The sequence below is a fragment of the Ovis aries genome, chromosome 3, assembly GCF_016772045.2.
Source record: "Ovis aries strain OAR_USU_Benz2616 breed Rambouillet chromosome 3, ARS-UI_Ramb_v3.0, whole genome shotgun sequence".
NCBI lineage: Eukaryota > Metazoa > Chordata > Mammalia > Artiodactyla > Bovidae > Ovis > Ovis aries.
Genome location: NC_056056.1, coordinates 148738985 through 148756803, shown reverse-complemented (window position 1 = coordinate 148756803; position 17819 = coordinate 148738985). Strand labels below are relative to the sequence as shown.

Here is a 17819-nt window from a genome sequence, read left to right as displayed (position 1 = left end):
ATTGTCTGTAATCTTTTTGTGAATAGATTTTAAAACAAAAAGTCATCTTTTAGTGACTGGATAAATCATCTCTCTCTGAGGTATGATTTTTTTCATTGGTTAAAAATAATTTTGACATTACATAGGTCAACTGCTTTTTGGGAATGCTGTGATATAACAGAATTGCTGGTATACAGTAGTGTTATGCTGCAATTGAGAACATTTTCCAGAGTTTAATGTTTTTTGGTGAGAATTCTATAAATAAGTAATTACATAAGGAATGCTAATCTGTACTTAAAGTATAATTCTGTTACTAGAAACTCATTTTGTATACACATGATATTCACCAGACTCCAGAGAGCCATTTTGATTTTGCAAACCAACTGTTTGCTTTTTGCCCTCTAAAAAACACTAGAATACAGTCCTCACCTTTTCACTGTTTTCTTCAGTGCTTGGATAATGCATTTCAGTTAAAGATATTTTACTGTTTTTCCTATTTTTATTTTGATTGAGATATAACTGCAAAATAACATTATATTATTTTTAGCAGTAAAATGTAATGATTCACTATTTGTGTATACTGTGAAATGATCACCATAATGAGTCTAACTGACCATACATGATTATAAATTCTTTTTCTTTTGATAAAAACTTTAAGGTCTATTCTCTTGGCAGCCTTCATATATGCAACATGGTACTAATTATACTCACCACACTGTACATTACTTCCCCATGACTTATTTATTTTATAATTAGAAGTTTGTGCCTTTTGACTTCCTTTACCCATTTCACCCACCTCCAGCCCTGGCAAGCCTCTGGCAACCATCAAACTGTTCTTTATGTCATTATGCCTTTTTTTTTTTTAACAACATGTCTTTTAAGTTTTACTTTTCTACCTATTTTCAGGAATAAATATCTGGGGTGAAACATTGCCAGTACACATAATTTGATAGTGAACCATCATCCAGTAATCTGTTTAAATATATAATATATGTCAATATTTAGTAAATTGTATAAATTTCCATTAACAAGGCAATTAAATTATTCAAAATACAAAAGAACTATTTTTCTCTCCTATTTATTAGGGATCTAAATAGGAAAATTCAATATACTCAAATATTTTCAATAATTAATTTCTTTTTTCTTCTAGGTTTGTTTTCAAAATTTTCATATTACTTTGAGACATAAATGAACACTGATGGTGACATGTCAGCAATCAGAGAATTTTCTCCTATATTATCTAATTTGCTAATAACTCATAATGATTACCCTATACTCACTCAAAAATAGACAACAAAAATTAGATGATGTTCTGGGCCTCACCTTCCACTGTCCTCTACAATCTCCATTGGTTTTTGTGAGTGTTTCATTTCAGTTAAAGAAAATGGCAGTTACTCAGGCAACAACGTATTAGAATGAGATGCTATAAAAATATCACCCACTTTTCAGTATGTCCTTTGGGTTAAAAGGCTGCAGGTAGCAGAATTGGAAACTACACATTTGAGAGCAAGAAGAAAAGAAATGGCATGTAAGTGGTGGAAGGGAAATGTTCATCCTTCAATTTTTCAGATCATCTGGTCCTCAAGGAACCTGAAATCATAAGCCCCGGTTACCCACCTGATCCCCTCTCTGGATAAAAGATGTATAAGAAACAGACCTGTATTTCTTTCTAGCCTTGGGAGACAAAATGACGTTAGAACCCCTTATATTTTCCCCCCTCTCCTAAACTTGGATCAAGGCAATTACATGGATACTACATTGACTTGTTGCATTTTAAGGACAAAGAAATTCTGCTTTGAAAAATTATACAGAAAGTTTTAAATTATTCTCACTGAAATTCAGAAATAAGACATTTAAATACTCGTTAATCTAATAGTTAATTTATATTTCCTCTACTTTCAAAGAATAGATGGCAATATGTTTTATTTCTTGCCTATGTAAACCTCTTGGTTGAAATACATGTAGATGTTGGATTTATGTAGCTAACTGAGAAAATATGCAAGTTTTACTTCAGTCTTTTCCTACTAATTTATATGCATACTATATAAACTTACTTATGGTAGATTTGGAAGTGCCTAGAAAAAGGCTCCTCTGATAAGATAATAACAACTTGAATGTAACTCAGAAATTTTCTTCCATCAGGGTGAAAACAAAAATCAGGTGTTTCAGGACCCTAATTGCCTGTTTATAGGCTTGCCAGAGGAAAAGTTCACTTTAATTCCCAAGACAGAATTCTATGGGAAGGCAAATTCCTTATGTCTATAATCTTCAATCACTCTTCCTCATGAGAAGAGTGATTCATAGGATAACTAAGATTGGGAGATGGAACTGACCTTGAATCTCTTTTTGGAGTACTCTATCCTCAGGTTGAAGGCAATTTCTCCCTGTGGTATGATAAATAGGCAAGGCTCTGCTCCTGTCCTGAGGAGGCCTTGACATAAAGGGGAGGTCATTTAATTTTGGGGCAGAAAAGAAATAAGAAGTCTGAGTTTGTGCACAGGGTAACTCAGATTCTCTAATTCTGAACTACTATTAATAAAACTTACATTTTGATTTCTATTTGAGTGACTCTTGCATATTTTTTTTAGTTAGTTCAAGAAATCAGAGGGGGAAATAATGAATTTTCATACCTCAAAACTCTGATAAAGAATTCATTGGGAACAAAAGAATTGAAGAAAATAAATAAGTGTGGCTATTGTATGAGGGTAGTACCTAAATAGCTGTGCCTGCTGCTTTGAATAGAAATATATGACCAGAAATATTCACCAGGAAATATCAGTTGCTCTGTATTCATACATTATGTGTGGGAGGTTGAGGAACAGTGATTGAGGTCTTACACCTAACAATGGTCTTCCACAGGACTCCTGGAGAGCTGGGGTGTACCCAGTGAAAAGTGCATACTTGAGAGGCAAAAGCAAATTAGTAACTGAAAAGGAAATCATGAATTACTTTAACCTAGCAACTGGTAAAGTTTGTGAATTGTAGCCTGTCACTGTTCAGTGCAGATGATCAAGTACACAAAGTATTAACAAGAAGGATGTGTCTTAGTTTTCCTGACTCCAGAGAGGTAGCTCAGATTCATGCTTGATGGACAATGAAAACAGATGTAAATATTCAGAGACAGAGAAAATATTAGCAGGAGCAACAGCAGGCAGGGCTAAACTGACTTTGCTTTAGAAACTGGAAGATTATAATGATGCAAAGTGTGACCAGCCAAGTATGGAATCAAAGGAAAGAACCTCCAAGATCAGCAATATAACTGCTGTGTTGTTTTTCCTGAGACTGACAGACCTGTACTGTCTGTACTGGGGAGGCCCTGGTGGTTAGGCAAGAATCATCTTAGTGATGATCATATTATGATTAGCCACCTATGTGCCTAAATTAACCTGTCACATACCAAAAGTTGCTTCAAATATTTTAAAATTATTCTAATTTCTAAAGTTCCAAGCTAAATACTCTCATTATCAATGTAAAAACACATGAATCAGGTGAATATTATGGGGTTATACAGTTGCTACCTAGCATAGAGTTCTCTTAAAGGAATCCATCAGGTGACAAGAAATGGACTAACTTTAGAGTTTACTAGTTTAGTAACTTTACTAGTTTACTAGTAGAGTTTACTACTACCAGATTACTAGTTACATGAACACCCATCACTAATTGGCATTTGAAGATGGCTTTAGCCAACAGAAACAGAAAACTGCCCAATAAGTGAATTTAGCATGATTATATAGTCTTATTAAGTTTCAGATAGTCATATCCATTTTCATTTTACTTTGGTCTTTCATATGACAGAACATAAATATTTATAAAGATAATGTCTACCAACAAGCCAAGGTCTGAAAATCCATTATTATGCTTCTCAACATAGTGGTTTATTTATTTAGTGCTCACCCTTAAAAGTTTTTAGGGAACCCAGAGTGTGTTTTGCCTTAGGAACAAAAACTCAATTTATCACTCAATATTAAGAAATATTTTGAGGTACAATTCATCTCTAATAAAACAGAAAGCTACATGGTTGAATTAACCTATACTAGAGAGATAATGAACTACTCAGAAGATATTCTTTTAATTTGCTCACTTCAGTAGACTCCATCATGTGATATCTATGTCTGTACGTACATGGACATAGTATACAAACCCACATACACACTCATATCCCTATATGCAAAAAAAGGAGTGATAGATATGTAAGTACATGATGAGTTACAGTTAATAAATTCCCAATTAATGCTATTGAAATTTTATTACTCACCATCAAATTCTGCTGGTCCAACACCTACTATAATTATTGACATTGGAAGTTTGGAAGCCTTCAAAGAGAATATAAAATTTGTTCACAGTTAAGAAACTGAATTAGGAAAACAACTAAGAATTAGGAAGAAAATAATATCCTAAGTATTGACACTTTTTCACATAATTTCATTCAAATACTTTTGGATGTATTTAATATTAACACAGAATAATATACTTGACTCCACTTTTATCCTTTCTGAACTCTGTACATATGCTAATTCATGTGGATTTTCTTCAGGAATAACCAGTCTTGGAAAATTTTTTTTTTTTTTAAACTGAGCATTTGCTTATACTTGCTATTCTCAGACAAAATTTTCCTAAGCTGACTCTGGGTATCTTTAGTTTCTTTTTTCCTGTTCTTTCTCTATTTGAAGATCTTTTTGTTACTGAAAGGTGAAAAAAGATGCCATATTTGTGAAAAAGTAGTGCATGCATGCATGCTAAGTCGCTTCAGTTGTGTTTGACTCTGTGCAACCCTATGGACGGTAGCCTGCCGGCCTCCTCTGTCCAAGGGATTCTCCAGGCAAGACTACTGGAGTGGGTTGCCAGTGCCCTCTTCTAGGAGATCTTCCCAACTTAGGGATCGAACCCATGCCACTCTTGCATTGGCATGCAGGTTCTTTACCAATAGGGTCACCTGCGAAGAAAAAGCAGTACTCTATCTCATTAATAGTTATGGCTAGGAAAAGCAATTTTTATAGCAAATGTGTGACTACAAATGATAATTATAGAAAGTTATTATTAGTATGATTAAATAATTTTATGCTAAGACTATGAGATCCACCAACAGAAAGGTGGAGCAATATAGCAACCACATCATCAGGTCATTGAAATATGAATAACTGTTCTTCAGTACATGTCCTATTAGTTTATTTTTTAAGTTTTTTAAAAAATTTTAATATTAGCCACCATAACATGTGTGAAGTGATATCTAACTGTGGCTTAGGTTTGCATTTTCCAAATATTAGTGATGTTGAGGCTCTTATAGCTTGTTGATTATTTGTGTATCTTCTTTGGAGAAACACCTTTCAAGTTTTTTTTTTAAACTTTTTATTTTGTATAGGAGTGAAAGTGAAAGTGTTAGTTGCTCAGTCATGTCTGACTCTTTGCGACCCCATGGACTGTAGACCACCAGGCTCTTCTGTCCATGGAATTCTCCAAGCAAGAATCCTGGAGTAGATTGCCATTCTCTTCTCCAGAGGATCTTCTTGACCCAGGGATCAAACCAAGATCTCTTGCATTACGGGTAGATTCTTTACCATCTGAGCCACCAGGGAAGCCCAATATAGCCAATCAACAATGGTTTCAGGTGAACAGTCAAGGGACTCAGTCATACATATACATATATCCATTCTTTCCCAAACTTCCTTTCCATCCAGGCTCCACATATTATGCAAGACAGTGTGCCACATAATGTGCAAGCTTTTACCTCTCTTTCATTTTGTGTTTGGTTTTGCTAAGTATATGTCTATAAAAATTTTATTTTTTCCCACATGTAACTAATTTTTCTCACACAAACAGCTAATTATATGCTATTAATAATTATGTCATTAATAAGCCATTACTAATTATGAAATATGATAATCTTTCATACAACCATTTTTACTAATGTCTACTTTGTGTCAAATACTGCTCAACTTGAATATAGAAAGGTAAGTAAAACCAGATATAATTTTATAGATTGCAATCTAGTAAATATAGATTTTATAGATTATAGTCTAATAAAGAAGATAATCAATTAATCATAAATGTAGCACATAATTAGAAACTAGTCCCCATCCAGTTCTATAAACATAGAAACTATCACAGTTCTCCTGTAATTGAAATGCAAATATTTAGAAATATTCTGTACAAATTGTAAGACTATATACATGAAACTAATAAACTCACTCATGCACATGAAGTTGATGATATGATTTATTTTCATTTATAAAAGAGTTGTCTAGATAATGCACTGGCTGCAAAGGCATGGACATTTTGTTTCACTGTTAAGTCAACTAAGACTTCAGTTAATTAACCTAAGTAGCACAATACTTTCGTTTAGCCAGCCCAAGACAGAATGATTCCTACTTACGTTAACTATGGACTCCTTAGTTTGAGCCATATCTGAGATAACACCATCTGTCACAATTAGGAGTACAAAATACTGGGAGCCATCCTTTACGGAAGCAGCATATCTGAAAGGCAAATAAAAGGTAAACAATACCCAAAATAAAACAGTTTCTCTCACATGATAGCTGCTAAATATAATTAGGAATAGTCAACACATCTGTTAATCTCAAGAAAATATTTCAACATTTGTTAGGAGCCTATATTAGGCAAATTCTCAAATATACAATTTTTTTTCTCTGAGACAGCACACTAGAATAACAGCATACTGGATGCTGGCACACAGAAATGTTGGGCAGCCTTAGAAATTCATTCACAAATAAAAGGTGAGCTGGAAGGCATGTTACCACAGAGGAATGGCTATGGCTTTTGGAAATAGATATCTTGTCTAAGCAACACATAATGTGTATAGTCTTCTGCATAAATTACATAAGCTATCTGAACTTTATTTTCTTATCTTTAAAATCAAGATAATGCAACTTTCTATTGTTAATAAGGAAATTTCATGTATGGTAGTAAATATTTATATTGTTATACACTGGTAGATTTTTATACATGTTAAATTATATAAATGATTATTATTCTTGTTTTGGAACTAGATAGCAGTGATGATTGCATAACACTGTGAAAATGCTGAATGTCATTGAACTGTAAACTTTAAAATGGTTGGTTTATGTCATGTGAGTTTCACCTTAATTATAAAAATGCAACGGAAGAAATACTTTTTGACAAAGCTATAGTTTTAGGTCTTAAATTGGTGAAAGATGAAAAGGAAAATATAAAAATCAAAGACAAAAATTAGGCATGTAATGAGAACATATTCTAGTACTTATCTACTGTACTCTACTGCATAATTCTCACCAAATAATACTAGAAATATACAGGAGAATTTTATTACTATATTTCCTCTCTTTTTCCATTTTGTTCTACCATTCTGAGTATATTGATGATATTCTCAATAGAATATGTTTTATGACTTTTAGTACATAACTAGTATATTGGTCATATCTAATAATGAGGAAGCATTATGGTGCTCATAGAGGACAGTTTATAAAAAATCATCAAGTAAATCACAGAAAAATTATTTCAATGAAATATCTATTGATTATCAATGAAAATCAGTACCTGATGGACTCTATAATAATAAAGTTTGAATACATTGTAGACAAACCAATGGCCTAATATATCAGGGCAAACTTCATAGCTAAAAGTTTAACTTTTACAGCAAAGATATACCAGCACAAAATCTATGAAATTAATTGGTAAACACTGGTAATAAGTTATTATAAATGCAATTTATAATAAATAGCATGAATTCACACAAAACAGGTTCTATCATTTTTATCTTTTCATAAAACAGTGATGGGTATGACAGTGTGTAAGAGAGTAAGAATCAAATATAATTTATCTTGCATTAATATAATTTTTCATTCTGCTTTATTTGATGGCTATCAAAGACTTAGGAAAAGAAAGTATAGATGATATTACTCATCTATGTAACACAATAAGCTAGGAAGTATTTTTCGAATTACAAGTAATGACTCAGTGAATTTTGAAATCAATTTCGCGGGTCAAGATTTGCATTAAAAAAGTAATAGAAAAGAAAAGGAAACCATAGTAATAAAAAAAGAAAATATGAGCTAAGAATAAATATTATTTCATATTATTTTATTTTAATTATGTGTGTCCAGGGTTGAGATATAAGGTTCATTGTTGTTGTTCAGTTGCTAAGTCATGTCTGACTTTTTGTGACTCCATGGACTGTAAGCCTGCCTTGCTCCTCTGTCCATGGGATTTCCCAGGCAAGAATACTGTAGTGGGTTGCTATTTCCTACTCCAGGGGATCTTCCTGACCAAGGGATCAAGCCCACATCTCCTGCACTGGCAGGCATATTCTTTACCACTGAGCGACCAAGAAAACCCATAAAATTGATAAGAATACAAATTGTAGCTGAAAATGCTTGAAAAACCTGATCTAAAGGGTCACACTCAGAAAAAACATTGTCAGTGTATCAGTGTAAACCTGAGATGGAAATTCCACAGGAGAGTCCACTGTCCTGGGTGCAGAGATATTTTATTATCATGTCTATGTCCCAGGTAATGAAAAGTAGAACATATTTAAGTTGCTGATCATGTCTAATGCGCTTGTGTATGCTCAGTCATGTCTGACTGCAATCCTATAGACTGTACCTCACCAAGATTCCTCTGCCCAAGGGATTCTCAGGCAAGAATACTGGAGTGGGTTGCCATTTCCTCCTCTAGGGGATTATGCTGATGCAGGGGTTGAAACCGCATCTCCTGCACTGGCAGGCAGATTCTTTTACCACTGAACCGCCAGGGTAGCCTGACCACATCTAACAGGGAGATGGTAAAGTACCAGAACCTTCAAATAGAGAACTTCAGTAATTCAAATGCAGTACTTTTTAGTTTTGGTTACATATTGGGAAAGCCATGAGAGTTGTTCCTTTTCAATTACCTAAAAATTAGGCAGGGTTTCATAGAATTTAAAACTGTGTCAGTAAAAATATTTTAGGGATTTAAAAGTAGTGTCTAATTTACTAGGGCAACTTCCCTTGTGGCTCAGATGGTAAAGCGTCTGCCTACAATGTGGGAGACCTGGGTTATGCTAAGCAAATGTATATAAAATTTTACATTAACAATTTTTCTAGAACATGTATTTAGAATAAGTAATTATATTCTAATCTCAATATCATATACTATATGTTAATATCAGGGAGGTTAAGATAATGTGTCCTATATATCACTGAAAGGCTTTAGTTGTCTTCATAGAATTCAATCTCTTATTACTTCTATGTTGCTATGGAATATAATCTTAGATATGAGTGATTTCACAGTTGAGATTGTGATCGATATTGCTCTCATGGATGCTTATTCAAATAATACAATTTTTTTCCCTGGTTGAACAAATATAGGTCCTAACATAAACCAATGTATAGTTTTCATTTGATATTTTGATATAAAGTTCTTATTGAAGTATCATGATAGTTCAATGGAGATTCTTTTTACTGTATATCTTTTCCTTCACTTTCTTGGAGGTAAATTATTAGAAAACAACTTTCATTTGTGGAGCCATGCCAACAATAAAATTATGATTTCATTCTGGTCCAGCACAATAAAATAAACAAATTATTTACTTACCTTGCTACATGATTAATTACAGGAGCAAAATTGGTTGGTCCATACAGTTGCACAGATTTCAGACTCCTATAATAAGCTTCCATGACACCATCAATGCCATTACAGTAGGGGTTTTGGGGGTTCCCATTCTGTAGAATGTTACAGCAAAAACAGGAAAAGAATGAATAATGTCTATAAAAATAAACTAAAAAAGAGAACAACACATGTTGATATCCATAAAGCTTTTTTCAAAGAAAACTCAGTTATATATTCATAATAGCAAATAATAATAATAAACTGAGTAATCAACAATAGATTATAACATATCAATATTAAATAGATTGTGATATGCAGTAATGTGCAATCATTAAAAATGGATACTTTTCAACTAACGGGCAGAAGGAAATTCTAAATAATCTTGAGAAGTTGAATATCACATTTTATGATTAATACTTATACACAGATCTCTGAACATATAAAGATGAACATATAAAAATCTGAAAAGAAGAAAACAAAATATTAATAGTGGCTACCTCTGAGTGGTTATATAATTGTCAATTTTTATTTGATTGTTTAGATTATTCTGTATTTTCCAAGCTTTCTGCAGTGTTGTGTACAAAAATCAGGAAAAATACTATCAATTCAAATAGTTTTTTTTTTTATGGAAGTAAAAACATAAAATATCTGCCACTTGCACATTTTCAGGCCAAAATTGATAACCCCCCCCCAAAAAAAAGGGATCAAAGGGAATATAATTTGGTGTGAGTAGCATCACTAGAAGGTAAAGTGAAAAAAATCAGAGAAACTTGTTCATATTGTTCAATGGAATTGGAGCTTGCCACAGGAGTTCTTGGGCTTCCTAGGTGGTCAGTGGTAAAGAATCCTTCTGCAATGCAGGAGATGTAAGAGACGTGGGCTGATCTCTGGGTTCGGAAGATCCCCTGGAGGAGGGCATGGAAACCCACTACAGTATTCTTGCCTGAAGAATCCCATAGACATAGGAGACTAGCAGGCTACAGTCCATGGGGTTGCAAAGAGTCGGACATGACTGAAGTGACTTAGCACAGCACTGGAGTTCTTATTCGGCAGATAGAATCTAGAAGGGCAACTGGAGACTTGGTTCAGCTTTCTCATTCTCTGAATGCTCTGTTATTAGGTTTAATTCTGAGTCCAGATTCCACAAACAACACAATAAGGCATTGTTGTCTATTGCTATTTAGCAAACCATTCCAAAAGGTAGTGGCTTAAAACAGTAGGCATTTATTATCCCATATTTTAGCCAGGTGATTTTTGCTCTGGATCTCTCAAGAGCTTAGGGTCAAGAAGCTGACCTGGGCTGCAGTCATCTGAAAGCAAGACCAGAGTTGGACAATCTGCTTCTAAGAAGGCTCACCTGTACGGTTTGCTGGTGATAAGCTAAAGGAACTTTGCACAGGGCTGCTTGTGTATTCCAACATTATGCAACAAAAGTGGCTAACTTCTCCAAAATGAGAGCAAGGAGGAAGCTCCAATAAGCCCAGAAACTAATCTTATATGTTGCAGAGCATTACTTTTACTTTCATCTACTTTTTAGAAATGAGTCACTAAGTGTAGCCTACATTCAAGGGAGGAGGAATTAGGCTCCACCTCTGGAAGGGGGTAATATGTATATATATATATATATAATTGTAGTTATGTTTTTAAAACACTAGACACAGTAACCATGCTTAAGCATGTAAGTGAAAGTCGCTGCTTTCATGTCTGACTCTTTGGTACCCTATGAAATATACAGCCCATGGCATTCTCTAGGCCAGAATACTGGAGTGGGTAACCTTTCCCTTCTCTAGGGGGTCTTTTCAACCCAGGTATTGAACCCAGGTCTCCCACATTGCAGGTGGATTCTTTACCAACTGAGCTATCAGGGAAGCCCAACTAAACATAGTCACTATGCTTAAACATAATGAGTATGTATATGTTTTATCTGAACAATCAAAGTGTGAAAGTGTTAGCTGCTCAGTCATGTCTGACACTTTGCAACCCCATGGACTGTAGCTTCTGTCCATGGAATTCTCCAGGCAAGAATGCTGGTGCCATTTCCTTTTCAAGAGCATCTTTCCAAACCTGTGGGGCTGAACACAGGTTTCTGGCATTGCAAGCACATTTTTTACCATCTAAGCCACCAGGAAACCACCACTATGTAACAATATTACAAAATCCTAAGCATTTGAAAGACTGAGGATCTTAGTGACCTAAGCCAAATGTTACCAATGACTTCAATTTTGTCACCTGTGAAAGAATAATTTATATCCGCCTTGTTCTTTAAATTTTGTCTTCTCCTTCAAAATTTATTAATTAACCCTCATGTAACTTCTAAAACATTAAAGTAATAAAATAACTATTATATTATAGAATTGACTATACAAATTCAAATTAAAACATGAAAGTATAATATTTAGCACAAAATAGCAATTTAAAAATTTTTTTTGACGTTAATTTTTTTTGATGTTTTGATTTTTTTGATGCTAATCTGAGCTGACCTTTGATTAACCTTCCTTTAAATATAAGTTTAGGTTGTTTTTTGCTTGATAAGGTATAAAGCTAGTTAAAATAAAAACTCATTACTGATTTTGGGCATAAAATATATTATATATCTGCCTTAAGGGAACAATTACAAACCAGGATAGTTCTGAGTTACTTTTTGATCAGCATTTGAACATTTTGCCTGGGATGGGATTTATATTCCTATAAAACTATGTATTTCCTTTATTCCTCTGGAAATAACAAGGTACCATTCTCCACCCCCCCCTTTTTATTTATGTTGATAGAATGATTTTCTAAATCTTTAAAAAACTTATTTCTTAAAACGATAACAAGGGGAATTGTTTTTTGCTTGTTAAGACAAATAAAAATAAGCTTATGTGAGGCTCTAACACAAAAGTAAAATGAAGAATGTTTTTGAAAATAAATACATTTAATTTTGTTGTTTATTAAGGAAGAGGGCAGAAGATTTTCTTTTAAGGTCTCTGGCCATGTGCTTATTAGAAATATTTCCTCGTAATATTTCCTTTACACTATTGTATCTTCAGTTCAGTTCAGTTCAGTCACTCAGTTGTGTCCATCTCTTTGCGACCCCACAGACTGCAGCACGGCAGGCTTCCCTGTTCATCACCAAACCAGGAACTTACTCAAACTCATGTCCATTGAGTTGGTGATGCCATCCAACCATCTCATCCTCTGTCGTCCCCTTCTCCTCTCACCTTCAATCTTTCTCAGCATCAGGGTCTTTTCCAATGAGTCAGTTCTTCCCATCAGGTGGCCAAAGAATTGGAGTTTCAGCTTCGGCATCAGACCTTCCAATGAATATTCAGGACTGATTTCCTTGAGAATTGACTGCTTGGATCTCCTTGCAGTCCAAGGGACTCAGGAGTCTTCTCCAGCACCACAGTCCAAAAGCATCATTTCTTCAGCACTCAGCTTTCTTTATAGTCCAACTCATACATCCATACATGACTACTGGAAAAACCATAGATTTGACTAGATGGACCTTTGCTAGCAAAGTAATGTCTCTGCTTTTTAATATGTTGTCTAGGTTGGTCATAGCTTTTCTTCCAAGGAGCAAGTATCTTTTAATTTTGTGGTTGCAGTCACTATCTGCAGTGATTTTGGAGCCCCCCAAAATAAAGTCTCAATGATCACTGTTTCCATTGTTTCCCCATCTATTTGCCATTAAGTGATGGGATCAGATGCCATGATCTTAGTTTTCTGAATGTTGACCTTTAAGCCAACTTTTTCATTCTCCTCTTTCACTTTCATCAAGAGGCTCTTAAGTTCTTCGCTTTCTGCCTTAAGGGCGGTGTCATCTGCATATCTGAGGTTATTGATATTTCTCCCAGCAATCTTGATTCCAGCTTGTGCTTCATCCAGCCCAGCATTTCTCATGATGTACTCTGCACATAAGTTAAATAAGCAGGGTGACAATATACAGCATTCACATACTCCTTTCTTGATTTGGAACCAGGCTGTTGTTCCATGTCCAGTTCTAACTGTTGCTTCTTGACCTGCATACAGGTTTCTCAGGAGGCAGGTCAGGTGGTCTGGTACTCCCATATCTTTAAGAATTTTCCACAGTTTGTGGTGACCCACACAGTCAAAGGCTTTGACGTAGTCAATAAAGCAGAAGTAGATGTTTTTTATGGAACTCTCTTGCTTTTTTGATGATCCAAAGGATGTTGGCAATTTGATCTCCGGTTCCTCTGCCTTTCCTATATCCAGCTTGAACATCTGGAAGTTCCTGGTTTACATACTGTTGAAAACTTCAGTATCTTCAGGTACAGTGTAATGAGTAATTATATCTCCAGGTACAGTGTAATGAGTCATCAAGTATCATTGTCAGCCATGGCATTCCACAATCAAAAGTGCTAAAGTGGTAATACAGGGATATTTTCTCTTTCTTTTTCCACAATACCTATTCCTACACATATTTCAAATAAAAAGCTGGGGTTTACCTTAGATCCTTTTGATTGATTAAAGCTCAACTTCAACATTGATGCCAGCCTCAAACTCGCCAATTAGGGATTTAAAATTTTTGTTAAAGAGCTCTTGTAGGGAAAGAGCAATTGGCCACGGTGGCAGTAGTCAGGTTCTCTTGCCCCAGGACCTCTTGCTTTTGCCTCATGTTCCATAAATAATGACTCTCCATGGTTATGTAACATCTGAGATCATTTATAGCACTGTGCCTGCATGTCATGATGTACTCATTTGGTCATGGGCCCCTTTTTTTTCTGTAAAACTGTATAAGCTCCACCTGAAAAGCCCTTGCAGCTGTGTTATGGCTGTGTCTGCTGAGTCAGTCATCAGAGAATACAGCACGGCTGCATCATGGCTGCCGCACCAGCCATCAGAGAATAAACATGTCTGCAGTTCCTATGGCTCCTTGAATCTTCTTCCAGCTTCCTTGCTTGCACCTTACCCACCCCAGGTTCAGTGAGCAGTGTGAATAGTGAGACACCTCCCTTGCTATCTGAAAGATTATTTGAATTCGGTTTGATAAACATTAATGATTGTCAACATACAGATCACAAATTCTTACCGTGGAAATATGAGGGTTTGGTAACACTAGGTAGTACACTAATCGCCAGATTGACATGGACTGAAGTTTTTCTATTTGCCATTTTCAGCATCTACAGTTATATATTGTAGTTATTTAGGATGAAGTTAACACGAAAATTAAATGGAGTACTATCTCTCTGAAGATCTACTTAACCTTTGTCTTATTCAAGAAAAAAGTGCTTTGAAAAAAGTTAAGGTCATATAATTATTAAGTAAAATTAAAGATGAAGCATTATCATCATCACTTTCACCAATTTTAGAAACTATTTTTCATAAATTTAGAGTGCGACCTTCTATAAATATCTGAGTTCGGTTCAAAGAATCATTTAAGATGCAAATAATAAAAAGTTTCTCCTTTGCATAGGTTTGGTTGTAAAGAATGAATATAGAGGCAGGAAAAGCAGAAAAGGAGAGAATTAGAGAACAAATGGAAAAAAAATCATACACAAAGGTGAGGAAAAACTTGTGGAAGGAAAATTAATATCATTTAGTTTAGCATAGTTATTATTTTTTATTATTCCTTTCTTAAGCTTTAAAATAGTCAGGACCTTTTTCCTGAGGCACACAAGATATAGGATCACGTGAGTGATTTTCGTGGTCTTATAAATTTCTGGGAAATTTTAATTATCCAGCACACAACAAAATCACAACAGATATTCATTTTTTATATGACATTGGGGGTGGTAGCATATGGGCTATTTCACATTAGAAAATTAAAACCTCCAGCAACCTTTCCCAAAATGGGGGTGATGGAACAGAAAAATCAAGAATACATATGGGGAAAAAATTAAAATACAACTCTTAAAATATATTAAAGAAGATAAAGTCTCATCATATAGAAGGTTCTGGAAGTGTATGTGTGTGTGTGTGTGTGTGTGTGTGTGTGTGTGTGTGCATGTGTGTGTGTGTGCGTACATAATGGGGCTCATAAAGGACATATCTAAGAGGTGGTATTATTATAGATGCTTTTTATAAAATGTGGTTTAGTAGTGGTTAAGAACAAAGATTCTATAATAAGACTGACCTGGGTTCAAGTCCTGTCTTCTGGAAACCTGATTAAATTCTGTGACTCTGGGCTAAATTATACAACTCCTGGGGGTACTCTTTTCAGTGTATTTAATATGAGTGGCTCTTGATAGTAGTGTGATGTGTCACTCATCTCATGACCTATCAGACAAGAATTTTATGAAGATTGTACAAGAAATGAGCATAAAGTACCTGGCTTGATACTCAGTAATTAGTAAATAATTGAATTGTTTATTTGTCTATTTTTCTTATAGAACTAAAAAAAAAAAAATCCCACACATTGTTTTTGTAACAAGAATAAAAACAACAGAAAATACCTACAAAAATTGTTGGGCACAGAAGACTCTAATTTCACAATATATAGAGTATAGCAGGGAGGCATTTCTATTAGGAAAATTTAAAAATTTTCCAAAATGATATCTAACCATTCCCACATAGTTTTTCCCATTATTTTTATCAAAAAATGTAAGTGAGAATAAGGCTGATTGGGCCTATAAGCACTACCTGTGTGAAGTTTATTTTAAAGGTAGAATACAGAACATTGCTTATTTGCAATCATACAACAAGAGTGGATTTATGTAAATTAAACATTAATGAGATAAATATTTGAGTCACATCTACTGCATTATATTGAAATTATAATTAATTATACCTGTAATTATTGCTTTACATTTGAAAAATAATAATTCTACCAATAACTGATCCTTTATATTTGAAAAGAAATGACATTTTGGAAGATGGAAGAATAAGGATAGCTACTCATTGTTTGATACCCTTCCCCTTGAGAGGTGAAGGTTACTTCCACTACCTCAAAACTGGGGTGAACTTAGTGACTTGCTTGACAAAAAGGAATGTAGGAGAAATAACTTTCTGAGACTTCTAAGTCCTTGAAGATTCTTCCCCAGCCTTTTAGAATATCCACTCTGAGAAAGCTGATTGCTGTGTAAGAAATACGACTACCTTGAGACCAGTACACTGTGATGAAGCCCACAAAACCACATGGACAAACTGTATGTAGAAAGAAGGAAAGATGCCTAGAGAATCCAGGTATTTCAGCCATCCTAGCTGTAGGTATTAGTCATGAGCAAATGAGACATCTTAGTGGATGTACTAGCTCCAGGAGATATGACATGAAGAAAACTGAGGAATTCAACCAACAGTCAGAAAGGAACAGATATACGGCTCCAGTAGAACAATTCCATCCATCTCTAGCCAATCAAAGCATCCCAGGTGTGGCCCAGGTATCTTGAACAAACGTACCATTCTCCTTGTATCATGCTCAAATTCTTGACCCACAAATCATGAATATAATGGAAGGTGTTATGTAGCAACTGAAAACCAGAATAGGTTTTAAATCATACGCACTTTAGGTAGATTTGTTGCTAATCTATTCGTCTTTTTTCCATTAATATCACACTTCTAAATCAATCATTTACTAAAACTGAGCTGATTTTATAGTCATAAGAAGTTGCTACATGAGCAATTAAAGCATAAGCAGTGAACCTATGAAAAGATCCAAAATACTATTTTTTTTTCAAAATATCAATTATTTCCATGTATTCTTACCAAAGCAAACTCATGAGATATCCTTCCATCCGGAGGCAGTTTTGCACCAAAACCTAAAGCTGGGAACATTTTATCACTGTCATAATCTTGAACGATTTCTCCCACTGCTTTCAGTGCCATACCATAGGCATTCAGTTGATAAGGATTCATGTAGTGGAGAGAAGTGGGCTGGGCAGGGTTGCCTGATGATAGAAAAAAAATTAAAACATGAGAGATCAAGCTAAAGGTATAATTTTTAGACATTTTTCTTGAAATCTATTTCAGATTGAAATATCAATAATATTCTTTTCTGCCTACATTCATAATGTGTTAAATATTGGGTTGGCCAAAAAGTTCATTCAGGTTTTTACATAACATTTTATGGAAAAATCCAAGCAGACCTTTGGTCAACCCAGTAGCTTCTTTTGGATGCACAATGACATAGAGATATTTATTAAATTAGATCAGACATGTAGAAAATTTCCCAAAGATATGTTGACTTTTCTCAAAAATTATTTCTCATTGTCAATGCCATAGGCAATTCTTGAGTTTTAGCCCCAGAGGCCTAAAAATAATTTTGTATTTTATTTTATTGTAATCTTTATTTAAAACTAACAGACTATGTGCCTTTAGCTTGA

General features: G+C 34.5%; 1 protein-coding gene across 3 annotated transcripts in view; it reads right to left on the bottom strand.

Moving 5' to 3' along the window:
- The window catches only part of CPNE8 (copine 8), a 261274-nt gene that overhangs the window by 12619 nt on the left and 230836 nt on the right, over positions 1 to 17819 (bottom strand). For all 3 annotated transcript variants that reach the window (XM_060412779.1, XM_004006455.6, XM_060412777.1), the window contains 4 exons: positions 17203 to 17384; positions 9544 to 9671; positions 6350 to 6452; positions 4235 to 4292 (listed from right to left, as the gene is read on the bottom strand). In XM_060412779.1, coding sequence (XP_060268762.1) covers positions 4235 to 4292; positions 6350 to 6452; positions 9544 to 9671; positions 17203 to 17384 — 471 coding nt within the window. The remainder of the gene's footprint in view (positions 1 to 4234; positions 4293 to 6349; positions 6453 to 9543; positions 9672 to 17202; positions 17385 to 17819) is intronic.